The sequence below is a fragment of the Erinaceus europaeus genome, chromosome 10 (genome assembly GCF_950295315.1).
Source record: "Erinaceus europaeus chromosome 10, mEriEur2.1, whole genome shotgun sequence".
Lineage (NCBI taxonomy): Eukaryota > Metazoa > Chordata > Mammalia > Eulipotyphla > Erinaceidae > Erinaceus > Erinaceus europaeus.
The window spans coordinates 25,429,414-25,450,512 of NC_080171.1; the positions used below are offsets into that span (position 1 = coordinate 25,429,414).

Sequence of the window (21,099 nt, forward strand, 5' to 3'; positions counted from 1 at the left end):
AAGAGAAGGGAGATCTTCTCAGATTGCTGCATAAGCATTTTCTTCCCCTCCAAAGCTTCATACCTGCTTGATTCCACTGTGGCATGTGGACTCTATTCCCCAGTAGATGACAGAGGGAGAGAGACACAGAGCAGAGATACCAAAGCATGTCTCTGCTTATCTTTCATCCCCCCCTTTGCATGGTGCCCCCATGTGGTAGCCAGAAGCTCGAACCCAGGTCTTTGTTTATCATGGTAAAACATACACTCTATGGGGTGAACTACCTTCCAATCCTGGTAAGTATTTATTTGCTTATTTATTTTGCCACCAGGGTTATTGCTGGAGCCTGGTGCCCGTAGTACTGCATTATTCCTGGTACCCATTTCTTTTCTTTTTTTCCTTTGATAAAGGCGAGAGACAGAGATAGGGAGAGACAGAGGAGACACCTAAAGAAAGCCCTGTTCCAGCACTCATGAAACTTCCCCCTGCAGGTGGGGACAGGTACTTGAACCCCAGGACCTCATATTTGCTAACACGTGTACTCTACTGTGTGAGCCACCACCTGTCTCTCTGAGAAATATGTTTTTAAAGGGTAATTTATATCAACCATCAGGGGCTCAAACTTTCCATCCTTTTGGGATGAGACTTGCTCTTTGTCTCCTGTTTTCCCCAGAGAATTCACAGGCTGAGATCCAGAACCCAGAAATATAAGCAGAAGCAGGGATCCAAATGCCCACGTGGCTGGGAAAGCTGTAAGGACCAGGATAAAGGAAGAGTGCTCTAGCTTAAGATCAGACCCAGCTGCTGTTTTTATTTGGGAGATGTGAGTTACATCATGGGACTTGTTCAAATCTGGCCGGAATGTCCAAGGAAGGTGGGTCCATAGGTCCCTGGCCCTCTGCCTGCTTCTGGCCCTGCAGCCGGTACAGTAACTCCACCTGCCTCCGCTTCTCCTTGCCCCGGTTGATGACGGTACGGAAGAGGTTGCAGAAGAGCTGGATGGCAGGGGGCGAGTCATCGTTGCCGGGGATGGGGTAGGTGAGGAAGCAGGGGTTGCAGTTGGTATCAACGATGCCCACGGTAGGGATATTCATCTTAGCTGCGTCTCGGATGGCAACGTGGGGCTCAAAGACATTGTTGAGTGTGTGTAGGAAGATGATGAGGTCCGGCAGGCGCACCCCGGGGCCCAGGAGGAGGGAAGCGTTGGTCAGCAGGCCACCCTTAAAGTAGCGGGTGTGGGCATACTCGCCACACGCCTGGGCTGTTTTCTCAATCAGGTATGAGAACTGCCGGTTACGGCTCATGAACAAGATGATGCCTTTGCGGTAGGCCACATGGGCGGTGAAGTTCAAGGCCAGCTGCAAGTGTGTGGCAGTCTGCTCCAGGTCTATGATGTCCTGATCCAGGCGGCTCCCGAAAATGTATGGCTCCATAAACCTGGCCCAAGAAGACCCCACCAAGTCTGGTGAAGAGGGCTCTGCCGTCCCTCCCCCACCAACATTCCCTAGGCTCCTCCTGGGGAAAGCCTTACTCTGCAGGGACACACCACCCCCATGTCCCCCACCCTACCCCATATGACACAAAGCAGTGAGGATTACTGTACAGAGGATGAAAGATGGACAGGCCTAGTGTCTTAGCTGAGTGACTGAACCCTCCCAAACACCCACTTCTGATGAAGGACCTGACTGGAAGCCATCACACAGGATGTTCAGACATGGAGACAATGGTGTATTCAGCCATTTAACAGAGGGAGTTTTGGGCTGAAAGCTTGCAGACAGGAGCTGGCCATGTTTAGCAGGGGAACCCCCAATAGAAGGGTACCCACCTCCCTATTAACCTAGCACACACAAATAAATTATATAAACTGGGGTCCCTATCCACCCCACCACCCCGTCCAGTTCACTCGTTACTTCTTCCATCATGGTCTTTTTTTTTTTTTTTTTTTTTTTGCCTCCAGAGTTATCACTGGGGCTTGGTGCCTGCACTACAAATCTACTGCTCCTGGAGGCCATTTTCCCCCATTTTTGTTGCCCTTATTATTATTGTCATTGTTATTGCTGTTGTTGGATAGGACAGAGAGAAACTGAGAGAGGAGAAAGGGAAGGGGGGGAAGGGGGGAGAAAGAGACGCCTGTAGACCTGCTTCATCGCTTGTGAAACAATCCCCCTGCAGATGGGGAACCAGGGGCTCGAACTGGGGTCCTTATGCCAGTCCTTGTGCTTCGTGCCATGTGTGTTTAACCCACTGCGCTACTGCCCGGCCCCCTTTTCTCTTCTTTTTTAATCAGGTCAGTGCTCAGCTCTGGCCGAAGGTGATGTGGGACCTCATCACCTCAGATCCTCTGATCTTAGACCTCAGATCCTCTGGCAAGAGAATCTGCATAACCATTATGGTATCTCTCCTGACATTATTCTTTCTTCTCAGCGGACCTGGGACCTCAGATCCTCTGACAAGAGAATCTGCATAACCATTATGGTATCTCTCCTGACATTATTCTTTCTTCTCAGCGGACTTTGCCCAGGGGATTCAGAACCCCTATGCTGTCGAGCTTTGGGCCTTCTCAGTGGCGCCCTACATTGGTCCCTCTTTTGCTACTACCTGGTCACATCACCACCTCTTTCAGCACTGGGGAACTCAGGGATGCCTAGGGCTCCCTTTGGGCCCTCTTTTCCTAAGCCAACTGCCCCCTCCATGCCACTCTCCTTCTGGAAACACATGTTCACCCTTCCTCGGCCTCCCCTCCTTACCTGTCTGTAAGTTTCCCCAATCCATTCCCAACATCACTGTCAACACATATGGAACCATGGTATCATTCTTTCCTGTGGCTACTGGGCTTTGCCTGGCCTGGCAGCCCTCCACCCCTCACACCTAGCTCTGAGGATTCCCCAACAGGCTTTCAGACTGTGCTGTGGGTCTTACAGCCAGGTAGATCCCTGGGGGAGGTAGGGGGGGGGCGTGGACTGAACAAAGAGGCAGAGAAGAAATCCGTGTGGGTTTTGAAGTTCAGTGACCCCATGAAGGGGGGGGGGGCTGTACCAACACCCACTCGAGCCAGAATGAACCCGATAGCCCTCTAGCCACCCTCCTACCCATCACTGGATCAGGGGTTACTTACCTATGGCGACAGCCAGCCTTGTGCCCGAGGTGAACCCGGGCATCGAACAGACTTCTCACAGAAAACAGTTCCTTGACATTGAAAAAGTCTTGGTGCTTGAGGGGCTCGCTGATGATCTTGTCGCTGGGATCTAGGCGGGGAAGGGGGCACCACGCTGTGACACCCTCCCCTACCCTGGGGCGGGGGGGGGGGGGGAGAGGCCCAGCGCCTCGGCTTTGCCCCCGGCCGGTCCCATCCCTGGTCTCCTCCTGTGGGAGGCAGAGGACCCGGCGAGTTTCTGGGGTCCTGGTAGCTCCCAGGCGCCAGAAATGTCCCCTTCCAAGGAGCCAGTGTTAGCCGCCCGCCAGGAGCTGCTGGCTCGGCACCTGCAGGAATGTGTGCGGCTGGGGGTGCTCTGGGCGGCCGGCACTTAGTCCCCCACCCGGCGCGCTGGTGGGTGCCCGGAGGGGCCCAGGGAGGCCCTTCAACCCAAGGCCCGGGCGACATCAAAACCGAGGGGCACCCGGACTTCCCGGTGGCAGGAATGCAGCCCCCCGCCCACACCACCGGGAAGCCCGACCCTCGCTCCCCGCCCCCGGGGCTCCGCTTTACCGCTGCCGCCTTCGGGCTCGCTGGCTGCCGGGGCCGGGGCCGGGGCCGGGGCCGGGGCGCTACCGAGGGTCCTGCTGCGGGGAGGGGGCCGCCACCCCTGGAGGAGCCGCCATCCGAGCGACGCGGGCCGGAAGCCTGGGGAGAGAGTGGACACTGCATCCGGTGCTCCCGCCGCTGCCCGGGGAGGTGCCCGCCTGCCCGCCGCCCAGGGAAGCAGCCCCACCTGCACCCAGCACAGTTCGCAGGGCCGCGGCGGGCGCCATGGCTGACACGGGTGGGCCTGTGCGCATGCGGATCCCCGCCCAGCGCCCGCCTCTGCCGCCGCTGCAGCGCCAGCTGCCGGCGGGGAGGAGTCTCTGCGGGAAGCTTCGCTGCCCTGCTGGGTGTGCAGCCCCTCTGGGCCCAGGTCCAAGTGGATTGTTTTGGGGATTGGGGTGTGCCCGCTGGCCCGCGCTGGCCACCACGGACTCTCCAAGGAGAGGCACCCAGGGTCAGGACCTGGGCGAGTTTGGAATGGGAGTGGTGGGGGGTGGGGGGATTGTCCTGTCCTCATCCTGTCCTCCCTTCGTGGTGACCTCTGTCCTGTTAATTGCAGGGCTCTAGCAGGCCCCTGACCTTCTAGCTGACCTGACTCCCCGCTATGCATAAGTCTCCACTGGCTGCCGAGACCCTGGGCAGACCTTGTGGGGACCCCACTCACCTCCAGCCTGGAGATTCATACCAATCCAACAGCTCGCCAAAGTCAATTTATCAGTATTCATGTTATCTGACTATTTTTTAAATATTTATTTTGAATAGAGAAATTGAGAGAGAAGGGGAGATAGAATGGGAGGAAGAGAGACACTTGCAGCACTGCTTCACTGCTCCTGGGGACTTTCCCCTGTCAAGTGGCGGCCCAGGCTTGAACCCTGGTCCTTCTGTATTGTAACATGTGTGGATACCAGGTGCACCACCACTTCCCTCCATGTATTTACTCTCAAGACTTATCCATTAATAACTAATGGGGAAGAGAACCTGAGCATCACTCTGACACATAAAATAGCAGGACTCAGGCCTGGGACCCCTTGGTTGAGATTCCCCAGCCTCATCTACTGGCTGCAATGATTTTAATTTTTTTATATTTATTTATTTTCCTTTTGTTGTTTTTTATTGTTGTAGCTATTATTGTTGTTTTTATTGATGTCGTTGTTGTTGGATAGGACAGAGAGAACTGGAGAGAGGATGGTAAGACAGAGAGGGGGAGAGAAAGATAGACACCTGCAGACCTGTTTCACCACCTGTGAAGCGACTCCCCTGCAGGTGGGGAGCCTGGAGCTTGAACCGGGATCCTTATGCGGATCCTTGTGCTTTGTGCTACATGCACTTAACCCGCTGCGCTACCGCCTGACTCCCTGATTTTAATTTTTAAACAATATCTGGCATAGGAGGAGCCCATAAAGATAGGTGGTTCAGGAGACTGGATTTAGATTCAAGGATGGGCTTGCTGATATGAGCTCAGGAGCGCTCCAATACACAACAAGCGTCAAATCATTGCCAGCCAAGCGACTTTGGAAGACTTTAATTCCATCAATTTGCTGATGAAGTCCCAGGACCTGAGGTTAGATTTGCCCTATAATCTGCTTTCCACTGTATTTTGGAAAAATGGGTGGAATATCCTGCCTAAATAATAATGATAATTAGACAGTATAATGGTTATTCAAAAGACTCATGATGAGACTCTAAAGTCATTGATTCAATTCCCACTACAACCACAAGCCTGAGCTGAGCAGTGCTCTGGTAATAAATAAATAATAACATAAATAAATACTTTAAATGATTATTTTGACTATTATACCACTCCACACTTTAGGGGATCCGCCTTATACACAGGAGGTCACTCTCTTCATTCAGCTTTGCAATCTCAATAAGTAATTCCTTTTCTTTTTAAATATTTATTTATTTATTCCCTTTAGTTGCCCTTGTGGTTTTATTGTTGTAGTTATTGATGTCGTTGTTGTTGGATAGGACAGAAAGAAATGGAGAGAGGAGGGGGAGACAGATGGAGAAAGAAAGATAGACACCTGCAGACCTGCTTCAACGCCTGTGAAGAGACTCCCCTGCAGGTGAGGGGGGGATCGAACCGGTATCCTTCCTCTGGACTTTGCACTTTGCACCACCTGCGCTTAACCCACTGAGCTACAGCCCAACTCCCTCTTTTTCTTTTTTAAAATTTTTTTATATTTATTTTCCCTTTTGTTGCCCTTGATGATTTTTTATTGTTGTTGTTATACTGTTGTTGTTATTGATGTTGTCACTGTCGGATAAGGCAGAGAGAAATGGAGAGAGGAGGGGAAGACAGAGGGGGGGGAGAGAAAGACAGACACCTGCAGACCTGCTTCACTGCCTGTGAAGCGACTCCCCTGCAGGTGGGGAGCCTGGGGCTCGAACCAGGATCATTACACTGTTCCTTGTGCTTTGCGCCATGTGCGCTTAACCTGCTGCGCTACCACCCGACTCCCTGACTCCCTCTTTTTCTTTTAATAATATGTTTTTATTATTTATTTATTATTAGACAGAGACAGAGAGAAATTAAGAGGGGGGAGAGAGGGAAAGAGACAGGAACACCCCCAGCCCTGCTTCACCACCTGTGAAGTTTACTCCTGAGGTGTGAACCACAGACTTGAATCTGGGTCCTTGTGCACTGTAATGTGTTTTTATTTTTGTTTTACTCCAGGGTTATCACTGGGCTGGATGCCTGCACTATGAATCCATTGTTCCTGGAGGCTATTTTTTCCCTTTTGTTGCCCTTGTTGTTTATCACTGTTGTTGTTGGATAGGACAGAGAGAAATGGAGAGAGGAGGGGAAGACAGAGAGGGGGAAAGAAAGACAGACACCTGCAGACCTGCTTCACCGCCTGTGAAGCGACTCCCCTGCAGAGCTGGGGGCTCGAACCGGGATCCTTATGCAGGTCCTTGCATTCTGCACCATGTGCTCTTAACCTGCTGCGCTACAGCCCGGCTGGACCCCTGTAATGTGTGTTCTTTAACCAGCTGCGCCACTGCCTGGCCCCTACTTTTAAAAAAATTTTTTTTATTGAGGGACCTGGTATTTCACAGGGCAGTTATTGACACATGCATACAACTTCAGTATGTACCAGATCCCCAACGTTTTCTTTCCTCCTAGCTCTCCAGAGTCCTTTGCTGACCAGCCTAAACTCTACCAGAATAACCCTGGGAGATTCTTGATATCGCGTTTCATTTCCACCAAGCCCGCTGAGGGGCACTGGAAGCAGGAGAGGGACCCCTTTAAGGATTCGGCTCATCCGGGTCAGGTGACCTGAGCCGTCGCTTAGCAACAGGACGCTTCTCCACCCTTCGCGGCTCAGGCTGCGCAGAGAAGTTTGCGGACTCTTCCTCCCTCGCGCCTGAGCCTCCCAGGTGGGCGGAGGCAGAATGTGCGAGGAAGCCCCCCAAGAAAGCTCGGAGCTGGTGGAGGATAAGGAGGATAAGGAGGATAAGGCCAAGCCCGTCCCGGAGAAAACCAGCGACTACTACTGCGTGAGCAAGGACCTGCCGGCCAGGTTCAATAACCCCGCGTGGTTTCGGGGCTACAGGTGAGCGGAGAGGGAGGGAGTTTGCTTCGGGGCTGAGATTGCCTTTGTCCATATTTTATTCCACAGGCTCACGCTGGTGCCGAGCTTTTCAAACAAGTACATTATGGGTCCACGCGGTGGTGCATATTACAGTACACAGGGACCTGGGTTCAAGGCCCCAGTGCCCACCTGCACGCGGAAACTTCACAGCAGGTGTAGCAGTGCTGGAGGTCTCTCTATCTCCCTCTCCCTCTCCCTCTCCCTCTCCCTCTCCCTCTCCCTCTCCCTCTCCCTCTCCCTCTCCCTCTCCCTCTCCCTCTCTCTCTCTCTCTTAACCAGAGCACTGCTCAGCGGCTTATGGTGGTGCAGAGGACTGAACCTGGGACTTTAGAGCCTCAGGCATTTTTTAATCCCCATTTATTGGGTGGATTAATGGTTTACAGTTGACAGTAAAATACAGTAGTTGGTAATGTGTTACCTTTCTCGGTTTTTCACATAACACTCAACCCTTCCCCACCTAGGTCCTCCTCCACCATCATGTTCCAGGGATATGTTCCATGTTCCTGAGGGTTCAGTGACCCACCCCAGCCCTTTATGTTGAGGCAATACACCAACTCCAGTCCAAGTTCTGCTTAGTATTTTTCCCTCCTGTTCTTATTTTTCAAGTTCTGTCTACAAGTGGGATCATCCCATATTCATCCTTCATTTTCTGGCTTATCTCAATTAACATGATTCCTTCAAGCTCCATCCAAGATAAGATGAAGGTGGTGAATTCACCACTTTTAATAGCTGAGTAGTATTCCGTTGTGTATATAGACCACAACTTGCTCAGCCACTCATCTGTTGTTGGGCACCTGGGTTACTTCCAGGTTTGGGCTATTACAGATTGTGCAGCTATGAACATAGGTGTATACAGATCTTTTTGGGTGGGTATGTTTGGTTCCTCAGGATATATCCCCAGGAGAGGAATTGCAGGATCATAGGTTAAGTCCATGTCTAGCCTTCTGAGAGTTCTCCAGACTGCTCTCCACAGGGGTTGGACCAATTTACATTCCCACCAATTTACATTTCCACCAGTGTAGGAGGGTTCCTTTGACCCCACAACATCTCCAGCATTTGTTGCTGCTACCTTCTCTGATGTATGACATTCTCACAGGAGTGAAGTGGCATCTCATTGTCTTTATTTGCATTTCTCTGATCATCAGTGACTTGTAGCATTTACGTATGTTTCTCGGCCTTTTGGATCTCTTCTATGGAGAATATTATGTTCATATCCTCTCCCCATTTTTGGATGGAGTCATTTGTTTTCTTGTTGCTGAGTTTGGTGAACTCTTTATATATTTTGGTTATTAGCTTCTTGTCTGATGTATGGCATATAAAAATATTCTCCTATTCTGTAAGGGGTTTCTTTGTTTGGGTGTTAGTATCTTTTGCTGTGCAGAAGAAGCTTTTTAATTTGATGTAGTCCCATTGTTTTGTTTGTTTGCTTTAGTCTTCCTTGCATTTGGATTCGTATCATTGAAGAGGTCTTTGAAATTTAGATAGAAAAGAGTTCTGCCAATATTTTCCTCTAAGTAACAGTTTCTGGTCTAACATCCAAGTACTTGATCCATTTGGAATTTTCTTTTTAAAAAATATTTATTTAGGGCCAGGTGGTGACTCACCTGGTTGAGTACACATGTTACAATGTGCAAGGACCCAGGTTCGATCCCCTGGTTTCCACCTTCAGGGGGAAAGCTTCACAAGTGGTGAAACAGGGCTGTAGGTGTCTCTCTGTCTCTCTCTCTCTCTCCCTATCGTCTCCTTCCCTCTCGATTTCTACCTGTCTCTATCCAATAAATAAATAAAAGATCATTTAAATTTTTAATTAAAATATATATTTAATTTAATGGAGAGATACAGAGAGAAAACTACAGAGAGTCCAGAGCACTGCTCAGCTCAGGCTTTTGGTGGTGCTGAGGCTTGAACCTAGGACTTCAAACCTCAGGCAGGAAAGACTTTTTGCATAGCCCTTATACTGTCTCCCCAGCCCTGGAATTTACTTTTATGTTTTACTTTTATGTTTTACAGTGAAATGTAGTGGCTCAGTTTCATTCTATATGTTTCAACCCAATTTTTTTCTTTTAAACGATTTTTATTTATTAGAAATATAGGAGGAGAGAGAGAAAGAACCAGACATCACTCTGGCACATGTGCTGCCGGGGATTGAACTCCGGACCTAATGCTTGAGAGTCCAATGCTTTATCCACTGCGCCATACCTCCCGGACCACTTAGTCCAATTTTTCCAACACCATTTGTTGAAGAGACTTTCCTTACCCCATTTTTTTTTTCTTTTTGCCTCTATTGCTGAGGCTCAGTGCTTACACTATGTCCACTGCTCCTGGAGGCCATTTTTCCCATTTTGTTGCCCTTGTTGTTGTACTTGTTGTAGTTATTATTGTTACTGTTGTCATAGCTGTTGTTGTTGGATAGGACAGAGAGAAATCAAGAGAGGAGGGGAAGACAGAGAGGAGGAGAGAAAGACACCTGCAGACCTGTGTCACCACCGCCTGCAAAGTGACCCTCTGCAGGTGGGGAGCTGGGGCCTCGAACCGGGATCCTCATGCTTCGTGCCATTTGTGCTTAACCTGCTGTGCTACCGCCCAGCCCCATCCTTTCCCCATTTAATAGTCTGAGTACCTTTGTCAAAGTTTAGATGTCCGTAGGTGTAGGGGCATATTTCTGGGCTCTAAATTCTATTCCACTGGTCAGTATGTCTGTTTTTGTTCCAGGACCAGGCAGTTTTGATTACAATGGCCTTATAATATAATTTGAGATCTGGGAGTGTGATGCTTCCAATTCTGTTCTTTTTTCTCAAGATTGTTTTGGCAATTGTAGGTATTGTCTGGTTCCAGACAAACATTTGTAGCTTTTGTTCTATTCTAAAAATATTGGGTGGGACCTTCATGGGGATTGCATGAAATTTGTATATAGCTCTGGATACAATATTGGTTTTGATGATGTTAATTCTTCCAATTCATGAACATAGACTATCTTTCCACTTCTTTGTGTCTTTTTCTAATTCCTTGAATAGTGATTCATAATTCCTGTATACATGTCTTACACTGCTTTTGTTGTGTTTATTCCTAGATATTTTGTTGCCCTTTTTTTACTGTTGTAGTTATTGTTGTTGTTGTTATTGATGTTGTTGGATAGGACAGAGAGAAATGGAGAGAGGAGGGGAAGACAGAGAGGAGGAGAGAAAGATAGACACCTGCAGACCTGCTTCACCGCTTGTGAAGCGACTTCCCTGCAGGTGGGGAGCTGGAGGCTTAAACTGGGATTCTTACGCCTTGCGCCATGTGCGTTTAACCTGCTGCGCTAGCGCCCGACTCCCAGATTTTTTTTTTAATTAGATAGATGCTAGAACACTTCTCAGTGCTGGAATATGGTGGTACTTGGGATTGTACATGGGACCTCAGAACTTCAGGCATGAAAGTCTTTTTGTTATCTTTATCTATTGGATAGAGAAAGCCAGAAATTGAGAGGGTAGGGGAGATAGAGAGGGAGAGAGAAAGAGAGACACTTGCAGCACTGCTTCACCACTTGCAAAGCTTTCCCCCTGCCGGTGGGGACCGGGGGCTCGAACCCGGGTCCTTGAGCACTGTAACATGCTCTCAACCAGGTGAGCCACCACTCGGCCCTCTTAAGTCTTTTTGTAATACCACTGTTCTATCTCCTCAGTCCTCTCTATGCTTCTTATCTCCCCTTCCTCCCTGATTTCTCTCTCTTTTAATTTTTTTTTACCTGCATGATGAATTCACTGCACCTGGCAGCCATTCTGCCCCTTCCTTTCTTTTATGTGATAGGACAAAAAGACATTGCAATGGGAGGGGAAGATAGAGAAGGAATGTAAGAGGGTGGAGGGGGTAGATGGCATAGTGGTTATGCAAACAGACTCTCATGCCTGAGGCTCCAAAGTCCTACAGTCAATCCCCCCACACCACTATGAGCTGAATAGTGCTCTGGTAAAAGAAAAAAAAAAAAAAGGATTCATAGCAGCACAATTTGTAATAGTTGAAACTTGGAAGCAACCCAAGTGTCTTAACAACAGATGAGTAGCTGAGCAAAGTTGTGGTATATATATATACAACAGAATAGTACTCAGCTATTAAAAATAGTGATTTCACTGTTTTTGGCCCATCTTAGATGGAGCTTGAAGAAATCATGTTAAGTTAAATAAGTCAGAAACAGAAGGATGAATATGGGATGATCTCACTCACAGGAAGAGATTGCTAAACAAGATCAGAAGAGAAAACACAAATAGAACCTCAACAGGAGTTGGTGTATTGCACCAAAGTAAAGGTCTCGGCTGTGTAGAGGGGAGAGTACAGGTCCTGGAAAAAGGTGACAGAGGACCTAGTGGAGGGTGTATTGTTATGTGGAAAACTGAGAAATGTTATGCATATACAAACTATCGTATTTACTGTCGAATGTAAAACATTAATCCCCCAATAAAGGAAAGAAAATTTTAAAAAAAGGCGCGCGAGAGCAAGAGAGAGAGAGACACATCTGGGGCAGGTGGCTATGCACCTGGTTAAGCGCACACATTACAGTGCACAAGGACCCAGGTTCAAGCCCCTTATCCTCACCTGCAGGAGGAAAGCTTCATGAGTGGTCAGGCAGGTCTGCAGGTGTCTCACTGTCGCTCTCCCTCTCTATCTCCCCTCCCCTCTCAATTCCCTCTGCCTCTATCCAATTATATACATGTATGTATTTAGAAAGGGACACCTGCGGCACTGCTTTACTGCTTGTGAAACTTTGCTCCCTGTAGGTGGGGACTGGTGCTTTGAACCCAGACCCTTTGATGTGGTAATATGTTTGCTCTACTAGCTGTAACACTGCCTGGTTGCCTGGTAGGATATTGATTGGTATTGATCGGTAGGGCAAGACAAGAGAGACAAGGAGCAGAATGGTCGTTAGAAAGTTTATACTCCCACCTGCAGGGGAGTCGCTTTTCAGGCAGTGAAGCAGGTCTGCAGGTGTCTTAACTTTCTCTCCCCCTCTGTCTTCCCCTCCTGTCTCCATTTCTCTCTGTCCTATCCAACAATAACAACAACAATAATAACTACAACAATAAAGAGAAACAAGGGTAAAAAAGGGGAATAAATAAATAAATATTAAAAAAAAGAAAGTTTATACTCTTCAGGGGTTGGGTAGACATATTACAGCATGCAAGGACCTGGGTTCAAGCCCCAGTTCCCACCTGCAGGGTGGGAAGCTTCACAAGTGGAAAAGCAATGCTGCAGAGGTCTCACTCTCTCTTCTTTTATCTTCCCTTTCCCCTCAATATCTGTCTCTATCAATCAATAAATAAAATAAAAGTAAATTAAGATGAAAGTTTATACTCTTTTTTAAAATTTTTATTATTATTATTTTTTAACCAGAGCACTGCTCAGCTCTGGCTTATGATGGTGTAGGGGATTAAACCTGGGACTTTGGAGCCTCAGGCATGAGAGTCTGTTTGCATAACCATTATGCTGTCTACCCCTGCCCAAGTTTATACTCTTTAAGGGAGAGGAGAACAAGAAAGAAGAGACAAAGCCTAGGCCCTGAGGCCAGGGTACACGGGGTTTTTATGGGTCAACATGGTGTGGTGGAGAGAAAGGCAGGCATTTGTACCCTGATGATAAGATGTTGGTTCTTTCTCTCAGCACATCTTTGGGTAGTTGCCACATTCATCATTTCTCTTGCTTGCAGGATATTTTGGGGCAGGGAGGGCTGATGGGATAGCCTTGAATTGTTGCTGAATGTGACCATCTTTTGGTTGTTTTTTTCTTTTTTTCTTTTCTTTTCTTTCTTTTTTTTTTTTTTTTTTACCAGAGCACTGCTCAACTCTGCAACTCTGGATTATGGTGGATGGGGGAGATTGAACCTGGGACTTTGAGCCTCAGCCATGAGAGTCTGTTTGTATAACCATTATGCTATCTACCCTCCACCCCTGTTAGTTGTTTTTTCCCTTGAGGAGTCCATTTCCCTCACAGGACAATGAGTGGCAGAACATGTCCCTGGTGACAACAAATAAATAAATACTACTACTGTAGTCTGGGAGGTGGCGCAGTGGATAAGGCATTGGACTCTCAAGCATAAGGTCCTGAGTTCAATCCCTGGCAGCACATGCCTGGCTCTTTCTCTCCTCCTTTCTTTCCCAGTAATAAATAAAATCTTAAAAAAAGATAAATAATACAGGGTTGGGTGGTGCCACACCTAGCTGAGTGCACACGTTACAATCCGCAAGGACCCAGGTTCAAGCCCACATCCCCCATCTGCAGGGGGGAAAGCTTTGCAAGTGGTGAATCAGGGCTGCAGGTGTCTTTCTGTCTCTCTCCCTCTCTACTCCCCTCCCCAATTCTTCTTGATTTCTGGCTGCTTCTATCCAATAAATAAATAAAGATAATACTTTTTTTTAAGTTTAAATAAATAAATAAGTAATACTATCTAAATACTGGAAGGCTTCAGCTTGAGAGCAGGATCAGATTGAATGGACAGATTGTGTTTCTTCTCTGGCAGGAGCAAGGAGCCCATCTCAATTTATAGGACCAGTAATCAGACCTATGGGAACCGAGCCCCCACTGTGCATGAGATGCCGGTAAGCAAAGAAGGGTGTGTGTGTGTGTGTGTGTGTGTGTGTTGGGTGGGGTGTGTGTGTGTGTTGGGTGGGGTGTGTGTGTGTGTTGGGTGGGGTGTGTGTGTGTGTGTGTGTTGGGTGTGTGTGTGTGTGTGTGTGTGTGTGTTGGGTGTGTGTGTGTGTGTGTGTGTGTGTGTGTGTTGGGTGGGCAAGAGTATCTCCAAAGAGAAACTAAAACTCTAGGTTTTTCAAAAGGATGACACATCAAAGGGAGAATCAGTGAATCAGTAGGGGAGGCAAATTTCTAACATAACAAAGTGGGAGGGAGCACCTCAGATCCTTTCAGAACAAGACAGGGTAGAGATGAATGAATTTAGATAAGAGTTTGAACCCTGGCATTGAATATGCCTGATGGTACACTTGTTATCTCTGTGTGTTATCAAATCAGCTAATCCACAAGGGGCTCGGTGGTGATGCACCTGGTTGAGCACCTGTTACAATGTGCCAGGACTTGGGTTCAAGCCCCCAGTCCCCATCTGCAGAGGGAAACCTTTGCAAGTGGTGAAGCAGTGCTGCAGGTGTCTGTCTCTCACCCTCTCTATTTCCCCCTTCCCTCTTGATTTTTAAATTTTATTTATTTTTTAAAGAATTTATTTATTTATTTAGGAGAAAGATAGGAGGAGAGAGAACCAGACATCACTCTGGTACATGTGCTCCTGGGGATTGAACTTAGGACCTCATGCTTGAGAATCCAATGCTTTATGGTGGTGCTGTGGATTGAACCTGGGATATTTGGTGTCTCAGGCATGAAAGGCTTTTTGCATAACCACTATGCTATTTCCCCAGCCCCTTATCTCTTGATTTCTGGTTGTCTCTATCTAATAAATAAATAAATAAATTAATTAGTTGGGGGAAAATGTGCTGGCTGGGTGGGGGTGGGGCAGATAACGTAATGGTTATACACACATGCCTAAAGCTTTGATGTCCCAGGTTCAGACTCCTGTTCCACCATAAGCCAAAGCTGAGCAGTGCTCTGGGAAAGAAGGGGGGGGGAGGGAAGAGGAAAAAAAATGTGTTCATCTTGTAAGTGGTGGGGTTTGCCACTCTGGTCCCATAGGGCAGTGGGATTGTGGGAATTTTACCTGCAGGCGTCCACCTGCTTCTCCCTTGGAGCCCTTTTCTCCAGATGTGGAAGCTAGACACATATACAGTGATCAGTATTCGATTCCTATGTGAGAACAGGAATGGAAAATGCCTTACATCTTACAAATGCACCAAGGGAAACTGTTTTCTGCGATACTGCTATGATGTCATTGGCATTCTACGTGTGAGAAATCTATGGAGTGCTCAGTGTGAAACTTGAGCCTCGGTATGCTAAGGACTTTTGTTAACATTCATGTGTCAACATCAGCTCAATTGTAATGAGCCTGGCACACTGGAGAAGATGTTGATATATGGAGTAGGATAATGTGGGGATCCTGTGTAATTTGTCAGTTTCTCCATAGGCTCAAAATTGTTCTAAATGTTCATAAAGAAGGGGCCAGGCTGTGGTGCACCTAGTTGAATGAACATGTTATGCACTAAGACCCAGGTTCAAGCCTCCAGTCCCCCCCCCCCTGCAGGGAGAAAGCTTCACAAATGGTGAAGCAGTGTAGCAGGTGTCTTTCTCCCTCTCTCCTCTTTCTCTTTATCTCTTCCCAATAAGAAATAGTAACAGTTCATAAGGGGCAGATTGGTGGCAGATCTGGTTGAGCACACACATTACCATACACAAGGACCTGGGTTCAAGTCCCAAGTTCCCACCTGCAGTGAGGGAAGCTTCTTGAGCAGTGAAGCATGCTGCAGGTGTCTCTGTCTCTTTCCCTCTTTATCTACCCCCCCCAATTTCTCTTTGTCCTATCAAGGAAAAAGGAAAAAGGAAAATGACCACTGGGAGTTGGATATTTGTCTTGCAGGCACTAAGCCCCTGCAGTAACCCTGGTGGCAACATAAACAAAGCACTATGTACTGAAATAATTTCCGTTTGCTCTTGCTTCTTGCCAAGGAGACAACACATCAGGGACACAAGGGTAGCCTAGCAGGTTACTTGTCCAGAGCACACTGTCCAGCAGAGGTCCAGCTCGGGGTTATATGTGAGGCTATATATAATATATATTATACATATAATATATATAGTTATGCGGAGTCTGGTGGTAGTGCAGCGGGTTAAGTGCAGGTGGCACAAAGCACAAGGACCAGTGTAAGGATCTCGGTTTGAGCCCCCAGCTCCCCACCTGCAGGCAGGTTGCTTTGCAAGTGGTGAAGCAAGTATGCAGGTGTCTGTCTTTCTTTCCTCCTGTCTTCCCCTCTGCTCTCCATTTCTCTCTGTCCTATCCAACAACTATATCAATAACTACAACAATAAAAAGAAAACAAGGGCAATAAAAGGGAATAAAATAAATATAAAAATAATAATATATAGTTACACAAAAATATATATATATATATTCTCAGGGTTATATGTGAGGCCGTTTTTTCTATGTTTCTTGTCACCAGCGTTGCCTTGTCTATGGTCCTTATCATATTCCATGGGGAGAGAGCTCCGTACTGCTCAGCCTTGCTAGGGCAGCCCCGCCATAGACCCCCCCTCAGCTGCTGGGGACACACGAGCTTTTCTAGAGCTCTACAAGTGACTCTACTACACCATCAAGGCTGAAACTCATGTTTTCTCTTTTCCACAGAAGACTTTAGGCAGTCCAACAGCTTATCCTATAGTACAGCTGGTAAAAGGAGAACTGGGGTGGACCAGGAGCACAGTGGGCAGGTCATTGGAGCATGATGTCCTGAGTTAGATCCCTGGCCCCCCATGTGCCAGAATGATACTCTGGTTTCTTTCTTTTTAAAAATTTTTAAATATTTATTTATTTATTTATTTTTCCCTTTTGTTGCCCTTGTTGTTTTTCATTATTGTTGTAGTAGTTGTTGATATTGTCGTTGTTGGGTAGGATAGAGAGAAATGGAGAGAGGGAGGGAAGACAGAGAGGGAGAGAGAAAGACACCTGCAGACCTGCTTCACCGCCTGTGAAGCCACTCCCCTGCAGGGGGGAGGGGCGGGGCTCGAACCAATCCTTCACGCGGGTTTGCACTACTGCCTGACTCCCCTTTTTTTTTTTTGTCTCCAGGGTTATTGTTGGAACTCAGTGCCGGCACTACTAATCCACCGCTCCCAGAGGCCATTTTTTATTGCATAGGACAGAGACAAATTGAGAGAGATGGGGAAGAGAAAGACACATGCAGACCTGCTTTACCACTCGTGAACTGTCCCCCCTACAGGTGGGGAGCTGGGGGCTCAAACCGAACCTGATCCTTGTGTGCAGGTCCTTGCACTTCTTACTATGCGCACTTAACCTGGTGTGCTACTGCCCAGCCCCCTCGCTCCTCCTCTTTCATTAATAAATAAATAACTGAAAAAAAACCTAGGGGGCTGGGTAGTTGAACACACATATTACAATGCACAAGGATGTGAGTTCAAGCCCTGGCCCCCACCTGCAGGAGGAAAGCTTCACGAGTGGTACAGCAGAGCTGCAAGTGTCTCTCCCTTCTCAATTTCTGTCTCTCCAATAAATTAAAAAACAACAAAGCAATAAGAATAAAACAAACAGGAGTTTAAGTCTGACTTAAAGTTTGAGTCACTTGAAGTCTGACCCCAGGTTAATGTTCGTAACCATACCCTGGTGTGGGAATGCCACACCCGTGTCCTTTAACTGATTCTCCTCCTGTCTGTGTAAGAGTGATGGCAGATGCTGTTGCCACTGCTCGCAGAAGTCAGGGAGGGTTTCGGGCAAACTAGTGAAGCCAAGCATGGGTCCACTGCTTCATGTCATAGAAAGCCATGCATAGTCACACCAGCATTAATTTTTTTAACAAAAGTAAGGCTTTACAAAGGTAATTGCAGTCCATAGTATAGTGGAGACAGGAGGAATGCTCAGATCTATTTCTTTGTCCCTTTTTTCAGGGGGGAATATATATATATATATATATATATATATATATATATATATGTATGTATATCTGGCAACTTTTCTCACTTTTTAATTATTTTTTATTAAATTTTTTATATTTATTTATTCCCTTTTATTCACCTTGTTGTTTTATTGTTCTTGTAGTTATTATTGTTGTTGTTGATGTCATTGTTGTTTAATAGGACAGAGAGAAATGGAGAGAGGAGGGGAAGACAGAGAGGGGGAGAGAAAGATAGACACCTGCAGACCTGCTTCACCGCCTGTGAAGCGACTCCTCGACAGATAGGGAGCTGGGGACTGGAACCGGGATCCTTATGCTGGTCCTTGCGCTTGGCGCCACGTGCGCTTAACCCGCTGCGCTACTGCCCGACTCCCTTTTCTCACTTTTTTAAAAAAATCTTTTTATCATCTTTATCAGATAGAGACAGCCAGGAATTGAGAGGGTAGGTGTAACAGAGAGGGAGAAGGACACTTTCAACACTGCTTTACCACTCTCAGAGCTTTCCCCTTACAGGTCCGGGGCCCAGGGGCTTGAAGCTGGGTTCTTAAGCATTGTAACAGGTGCACTCAACCAGGTGTGCCACCACTGGCCCTTCTCACATCTATTTCTTGAAAAACAGGATGTGGATTTCTGGACAACCAGAAGGGGGACGTTGAGGTAAAAACAGGAATTGGGTATCAGGACAAACAGAATAAGAGCTTTGAGGGATCACCTGGCTTCCTTTTTTTTTCTCTTAAAAATATTTATTTCTTGGATAGAGACATAAGTCAAGAGAGAAGTGGGAGATAGACACTTGTAGTCTTGATTTACTATTCATGAAGCTCTCCTGGGGTCAGGGTAGATAACATAATAATAATTATTATTTTAAATATTTATTTATTTATTCCCTTTTGTTACCCTTGTTGTAGTTATTATTGTTGTTGTCATTGTTGTTGCTGTCATTATTGTTGGATAGGACAGAGAGAAATGGAGAGAGGAGGGGAAGACAGGGAGGGAGAAAGACACCTGCAGACCTGCTTCAGCGCCTGTGAAGCGACACCACTGCAGGTGGGGAGCCAGGGCCTCAAACCGGGATCCTTACGCGGGTCCTTATGCTTTGTGCCACGTGCGCTTAACCCACTGCGCTACTGCCGGGCTCCCAATAACATAATTATTATGCAAAAAGACTCTCATGCCTGAGGCTCCAAAGTCCCAGGTTTGATCTCCCCTACCACCATAAGCCAGAGCTGAGCAGTGTTCTGGTATGACAACCATCACCACCACCACCACCACCACCACCACCACCTCTCCCCATCCAGATGGAGACCAGGGGCTTGAACTCATGTTCCTGTGCACTCCAGGTGTGCTACCACCCAGCCCCTGATCATCTGGCTTCTGAGTATTTCCTCCTAAAACAGCTTGTAACGGGTTTTAGACTTTCCTGGTTATTTGACGGCAAAAAGGGGGGAAGCAGGAATAGGGTGTTGGTGTTTAAGTGACTTTCTGCTTATTGCTCTTTCCTGCACAAACAGTTATTACATATTTACTGCATTTGCAAAGCAGTTCCTGCAAAACAGTGAAAAATAATTTTCTGCTTAAGCTAGTTTATAAAATTCAAGCCACATTAATCCACTAAGGCCATGCCAGATAGCCCTGTCCCTTTGGGGTCAACAGTGGAAGTAGACCATTCTGCTCAACTTCTCTTCTCTGCTTCCTAGGAACAAAGAAGACATTTTCTGCAGTGTCTACCTTCAGAATTACTCAGTAACTGACTGCTCAAAAGTGTTAATTTTGCAGACTAAGAGGTGGTCCAGTGGTACAGCTCTGGGTTTAGAGACATGAGGTCCTGAGTTTAATCCTTAGTACTGTTGGCATATTGCACCAAAGTAAAAGACTCTGGGGTGGGGGAGGATAGGGAGGGAAAATACAGGTCCAAAAAGGATGACAGAGGACCCAGTGGGGGTTGTATTGTTATATGGAAAACTGGGAACTGTTATGCATGTAGAAACTATTGTATTTATTGTCAAATGTAAAACATTAATTCCCCAATAAAGGAATTAAAAAAAAATCCTTAGCACTTTATGTGCCAGAGTACTGTACTGGTTTCTCTCTCATCTCATGAAATAAATAAAATACACCTTAAAAGAAAAAGAATGTTTGCCCTTCTCTGTCTTTTCTTTTTAGTTTACCCTGTTGTTTCTTTTCACTTCCAGAAAGTATTTTATCCAAATTCAAATAAATTTTCCAGACAACTTGCTGCTGGTGGCATGTTCCAGAACAATACTTTTAACATCTACATGGAGAAAAGTTTGGTGACAGGCCCAGACAACTTCATCACCTCCTATGACCGGCTCAACTTCCACCCCAGTTACAATGCCAACAAGCCATCCTTCTGTGAATGACAGGGTCTCCTGACCCACAAGTGAGGATCTGAGAATGTTTCATCCCTCTTTGATGGGTTGCTCAGTTATCCAGGTTCAGGCATTGCTGTTTTCTCTGAAAATATTTTTCTCTGATGACTTAGAAAATTATGCAACTGACTATAATGGCCTATTTTATACTTAAAATGTTGAAAAGATGTTAATGTGTTCACTTCCTATTAAAAATACTGCCATGTCCTGAATTCCTTACTCATCTTAGTCAAGGAGCAGGACCCTCTGCGTCCTGGGATGCCAGTGCTTGGCCTGAATAACATTTGTGTCTTTATTTGGGAACTACTTCCAGACTTGCAAGCAATTATGGAGCAGGTCTCCTGTTCCTAAGCATGCCGACAGATACACTGCAAAGCCTTGAAGGGAGGCAGGTGGGGTAGGTGCCCTCTCAGGGGACATGTGAGGTTTAGGTGAGGAAGCAGGAGAGAAGACCTTTGCAGAATTCCCCACTACCAGCAGGCAAGAGGGCAGTTACTATTCTGAATCCACAGAGGCCAAACTTAAAAGAATTACTCTCTGCCACATCCTCTAGTCATCAACAAGGGCAGGACATACAAAAGAAATAAAACAGCTGTGTTCTGGGATATGGCGCAGTGGCTAAAGCATAGGACCCTCAAGCATAAAGTCCTGAGTTCAATCCCTGGCAGCACATGTACCAGGGTGATGCCTGGTTCTCTCTCCTCCTATGTTTCTCATTAATAAATAAAATGAAAAAAGAAATAAAACAGGTATGGTCTAAGAGATGGCACAGTGGGTAAAGCATTGGACTCTCAAGCATGGGGTCCTGAGTTCAATCCCTGGCAGCACATGTAGCAGAGTCA

The 21,099-nt window shown here is 46.8% G+C and overlaps 2 protein-coding genes across 4 annotated transcripts; one reads left to right on the plus strand and one right to left on the minus strand.

The window, feature by feature from the left end:
- Nucleotides 1-764: 764 nt before the first annotated feature.
- MRPS2 (mitochondrial ribosomal protein S2) lies at nt 765-4,022 on the minus strand. Of its 2 annotated transcripts, XM_016187384.2 has the most exons (4): nt 3,909-4,022; nt 3,686-3,820; nt 3,095-3,224; nt 765-1,416 (listed from the first exon to the last, which is right to left on the minus strand). In XM_016187384.2, exons 1-4 carry the CDS (start codon nt 3,973-3,975, stop codon nt 813-815), a joined length of 936 nt encoding a protein of 311 aa, XP_016042870.2. In that variant the 5' UTR covers nt 3,976-4,022; the 3' UTR covers nt 765-812. The 2 variants fall into 2 exon arrangements, with proteins under 2 accessions (XP_016042870.2, XP_060055306.1); XM_060199323.1 differs by lacking the exon at nt 3,909-4,022 and having other exon boundaries at nt 3,095-3,342; nt 3,686-3,902.
- A 24-nt stretch (nt 4,023-4,046) lies between these two features.
- PIERCE1 (piercer of microtubule wall 1) lies at nt 4,047-20,469 on the plus strand. 2 transcript variants are annotated; one of them, XM_060199324.1, is made up of 4 exons: nt 4,047-4,175; nt 6,849-7,278; nt 13,808-13,886; nt 20,060-20,469. In XM_060199324.1, the coding sequence occupies exons 2-4, from the start codon at nt 7,118-7,120 to the stop codon at nt 20,246-20,248; spliced, it is 429 nt and encodes a 142-aa protein (XP_060055307.1). In that variant the 5' UTR covers nt 4,047-4,175; nt 6,849-7,117; the 3' UTR covers nt 20,249-20,469. The 2 variants fall into 2 exon arrangements, with proteins under 2 accessions (XP_060055307.1, XP_016042872.1); XM_016187386.2 differs by lacking the exon at nt 4,047-4,175 and adding an exon at nt 4,500-5,282.
- Nucleotides 20,470-21,099: the final 630 nt, after the last annotated feature.